Source organism: Montipora capricornis, chromosome 7, assembly GCF_036669925.1.
Source record: "Montipora capricornis isolate CH-2021 chromosome 7, ASM3666992v2, whole genome shotgun sequence".
Classification (NCBI taxonomy): domain Eukaryota; kingdom Metazoa; phylum Cnidaria; class Anthozoa; order Scleractinia; family Acroporidae; genus Montipora; species Montipora capricornis.
In genome coordinates this window covers 17,627,536-17,632,535 of record NC_090889.1, presented here as the reverse complement: position 1 = coordinate 17,632,535, position 5,000 = coordinate 17,627,536, and the positions used below count along the sequence as shown (strand labels likewise).

The window sequence follows — 5,000 nt, the reverse complement described above, 5'->3', positions numbered from 1 at the left end:
AACTACTTATGACAGCATTAAGAAAAAATGGGCTGACACGTGCACAGAAGTCTCACGTAGTTACCTACGCAAAGAAACAGGATCAAGCACCGAAGATGCTGTTGACCATCCAGTTTGTAAGATACCCCAAGGATGGGCCCTGAAAACATGGAGACGAACAATCCGCTTCACTGAGAAAGTGAAAACACATCTGAAGAGTATCTTCCTGGAGGGCGAAGAGACAGGGAGAAAAGCCAGTGCTGCAGATGTTTGTAGCAAGATGAGAACTCAGCGCGACGAGAGCGGAAGGAAAATATTCGCCAAAGAAGAGTGGCTGGCGGCCGATCAAATAGCTCGGTATTTCAGCAGACTATCTGTTCTTTATAGGAGTGGCCGACTGGCTCTAGAACAAGTAAACCGTGACTCAACCGAAGACGAGGAGGAGGACTATGTCGCGGAGGCAGAAGAGATCACCACGAGGCTTGAAATACAGAGACAGCTGGAACTGTGATCCGGCATACAATATACTCCAACCACACTGATGCTGCCGAGGCCAGTTGTTCAAAAGGTCCGGTTAGGCTATCACTGGGATAGTATAAATACCGTGGCCAGCTTATTTGCCAAAAGACAGCCGTTGGTTTTACAAATAATTATTCTAAACAAGTTTTTCTTTCTTAGTTTTGAGCTCAGCATTTCACTGAGTTACGTAATGCTTAAATTACTTTTCAAAGCGGGCGATTAGAGCCTTTAATAACGTCTGTCTACGCGTGGATTAGAGTTTTATAACAACTGGTCTCAAAGTACTCGGGCAAAAACAATCCATGAGTAGTGTATAATTGGGTTTACTTTAACGCCTCTCATTGAATTTCGGTGAACAAATGGAGCGCATATTAATGCAACTAAAACGCTCTGGATATTAGAAACCGTTTGAAGCCAAAACTTACTCTATAGCCAAAAAAAACCAGGACAGAAATGTTTGTGAAGTGCGGTTGAGAGAGAGAGAGATGAATTGAATAAATGATCCTCGCATTTGCTGGACAATTTAAGCAATTGTCTTATATGTATACCTGAAGATTTTAGGTGTCTTCAACGGGATTCGAACATATGACCTCTGCGATGCGGGTGCAGTACTCTATGAAGTCACTCATTTCTTACACGGGAACACATGAACCCAACAAATTGACCCGCTCTCATCTCATTGACTTCACAGTTCGGTTGGTAGAGCACTGCACCGGCATCCCTTAGGTCATGGGTTCAAATTAAATCTCGTTGAAGACACCTGAATTTTTTCAGGTGCACACACATATGAGACAATTGCTTAAATTGTCTAGCAAATGCGAGGATCATTAATTTTTTGATATTCTTATTGCTTTTATAAGAAAGTGTGTGTTACGGAAATCCTCCGTTTCAAGGAATTGTATTCGCTTTGAAACAGATCATTTACTGTTGACAGGATACGTAGCGCATCTCCCTAATTGCTAAACCATCATATTTAGCATTTATCCTCCTCAAATTCACTGAGTTATCCGTAGAAAAGGAAAAACGCTTGCCTTGTTTAAAACACAGTCGCGAGATTTCCTTAATTTTTTTCCTTCACTACCTTGAAGGTAGTCTAGAACTGAACATTTCGAAAAAAGTTTTAGTGCCCGTAGCGTCTTTCGATTTGAAAATACAGCATCATTTCAAATTTTCACCTTGCGTGACACCAAGACAGTGGCTGTCTGGTTGAAAGAAAAACCCTTCCTTAGACGTTTGAACAATTTAAAGGTTTCTAGTATGTATAGATTCTGTTGATGCGTATTTATTCCAATTCATGAAAAAAAAAGAAAGCGTTTTCATGGCAAAGTGAATTCCACTTGTACTTGTTGATTTTCGGCGGCTATATTTGTGTAAAATATTGGTTCACAAAGATAAAGAGCCGTTAGTTGCGTGAGATGCTTCTTAGCCTTTTTGTTGAACGGTTCAGAAATTAGCTTTTGTTGCGTGACATTCATAACTACCGCTGACCAACACCTTGGGCTGGCGTTTACCTGTACTCTCGAACTTCATGCCTGCGTTGGTTACTTGTGCAATTATTAATCATTTCTGTTTAGCTCGGGAATCTATTCACCAAGGCAAATTATAATTTCAGCACCGAATGCGAAAAAGGACTGATGTTTATTCTTTGGCGGAGAGCAAAGTAGAGAGTGGATTACATGTCCCTACATCACACAATAACAAATTTAAACCACAGTGTTTATCATTGACTATAGCTGTTCAGCACGCACGGTTTTGAAAACAACCCAAACAAGATGATAGTGACCAGGTAAATTCGTACAAGCAACTTTTTGATTAACAAATTAGTTATGACAGTTTTTTATTCGGTATTCATGTTGTGACATCGGATATTTTAAGCGTTATTGCAATTTCGTATGAGATATATTTCAGTTTTCGTTGCCTTCTTCAATTACCTTTATTTGCCGTAAACAAAATAAATAGACAACTTAAGTACTGTTAACCTTAAAATTACGTTTAGGAACTAATCCTGTAAAGGGTTATTTTCTTTTATTTGTCGATCTCTTTCTGTTAGACATGGTCGCTGTTCGTGTTCGTTCAACGGCTGTTGACACCATAAAAGAACAGATGCCAAAAATTTTATTCTCGCTCTTGTCGGAGCAAGGATGGATGATACTCGTAATATAAGTTGGTTTCCGAAAGAAGCTTGAACTTTTACTATATTTGGATCAAAAGATGGCCTAAATTTCATCTTAGGAAAATCTTTCGTGACATGGATGGGTGTTGACATCTGTTGATTGACACCTGTCGATCTGAATAATTTGAAACTGCTTTGGTAAGCTACTGAAGGACCATTCTTCGTTCAGGGAAAATGATAATAAAATTGATTGTATTGTGTGGTCTGGAGGTCTTTCTGATTTTTATGCTAATTTTGGTTAAATTTTTAGGATTTTGGCCCCAAAACCAGGGGGGGTGGTCTAAATACCTTGAGAAAAGTCCCAAAGCCAGCCCACTCTGTCTTCAAGGATTTTTTGGTGTATCCTTCATTTTGGCTAAGTTTCATTGAAATCGGTGTGATGGCTTGTATCACACCTGCCTGGTCCTCTCATGAACTCAGTCTTAAGAAACAAAATGAACACAATGACTTCATCCAAGATTTCCTTTTTCTTTTGGGCCCGGTTGCTCAAAATCCTATTAACGCTAATCCCAGATTTAAAATTAAGAAAGGAATCAGTATTTCTCTACTCCCAAATGCTGTTCAATGCTGAGAAAAGTTGATCTTAAAAAATAAAAACAAGCAAAAGAAACTTTTATCAAAAAGTTGAAAAAATGAAACAAAAGTTTACATTAATCCTGGATTAAGTTAATCAGCATTCGAACAACCGAGCCCTGAGGTGCCATCCACCATTCCTCTCTGACTCCTTGCCAAAAAAAAATTTTTTTTCAGGGAGAGCGGAACTAAAGATAGTAACATTATGTGGTGTGTCACAAACTTGGAAATAGAAGGTTCTTGTACAATGTTTAGGTTTCTAGAGAAATTTAGCATTACCTAACTTCACATTTTATCCACTGGTGAAACATGCACTTTCTTGACTTTACATACCCGAGGCCTGCAGGGATATGACAATAAATGGGAGGTAAATAAAAAAACACCTACCACCCAAGACTGTCGACTATCAGACATGGAGAAGACAGCACTGTCTAACATTACCTTAATGTTACATTTATTGATTTACAGCTTTTCTAGATTTTAGAAAACTCGAGCATGCAAGTAACCAACAGAATTACGACAGAATCACTGTGAGCTTTGACTTTGATTTTACTGTCGGGTGCGCAACCGAAAACCTTGTTCACTTAGTTTGTATTTCGCGAGCTTGTAGGTCCAACCAGCCATCCGTGAAAAGCAGGTTTCTCGGCTGCCCTGATATTTCATTAAATTTCATTATGCTCTGTCAAATTGTACTATTTTTCGAGTAATTAAGGTTTAAATCTCAGTCAAAGATTGATTTACGGTGTTTTTGAGCGTATGCCCTCATCTAGAATTCAATTTGAATATCATCACGAAGTCGACATCGGATATCATCGGCTTTCGTGACCCGACGAAGTTCTGCCGTGACCTCCTTCTGGGGGATAGCAGAGTGTGCACTCCACAGAGGAGCATCGTCTGTACGTACGCCCGTCCGTACGTCCACCCGTCCATGTATGCCAATGTGACCAGTATCATGCTAGTTTACGTATTGGACATCCATCTCTTGATCAATTGACAGCTGTCAAAACAAGGTATCCACTGACCAGTATCACGTGACTATATCGTGGGCTCAAGCTTGGAGTTCACCGAGGTCAGCTGTTTTTTGAAGTTGACCGCTCACCAGATACTGGTTTTCGATTGGATTGCAGGCTCAACCCAGGTTAACTCACCTGAACATAAGCGAGGCTTCGTTTTTCGCGCGCTTTCTGTGGCTCGACGTGGCTACACGGCCATACTACATCAACGAAAGTTCTTACATAGTCAACGCTTTTCATGTTCAGGTAGAAAACGGCTTGGAAGATGTTTTCTTTCTGCATTTTTTGCTGGTTTCAACCCAGTTTCACATATCATGATATCTGTGGTCCACACTGGTGGCTACGCAGTTATTCACGTCAAGCATCGGCGGGATGTAAACTTAAAGCTGAGTGTTTATTTGTAATTTGCTTAGAGCTGCTTTTTTCTCTGTATTGCAATTTTTGGCATATCTTTAGAAGCTCTGATAAGGTTACTCGATGCCTGGAGGACCTGTGTCTAAAACAGAAACGAAAGGAGAGCGAAAGAGAACGACAACGGCAAAACAGAATACCAGTAATTCTTTCCTTGGGCACTAAACCGTTTGTTATTTTTACGGATGCATTATTTAAAGTGGATGCGTATTTTTATAAGGTGGTTTAGTCGGTTCTTCCTTTACTCAGGAAAGAAATTCGAATTTTTATTGTCAACTGGAATTAAATAACAATTATCTGTACCCTTTTGGACATAAAGGAAAAGTTGATTT

At 39.7% G+C, this 5,000-nt stretch overlaps 1 protein-coding gene across 1 annotated transcript in view; it reads left to right on the top strand.

Moving 5' to 3' along the window:
• Positions 1-490, top strand: part of LOC138055728 (uncharacterized) — a 2,159-nt gene extending 1,669 nt beyond the window's left edge. The window contains exon 2 of the mRNA XM_068901606.1: positions 1-490. This exon is cut by the window's left edge and continues 824 nt beyond it. Within this exon, the coding sequence (XP_068757707.1) occupies positions 1-490 (490 nt within the window).
• The last annotated feature ends 4,510 nt before the right edge of the window (positions 491-5,000 follow it).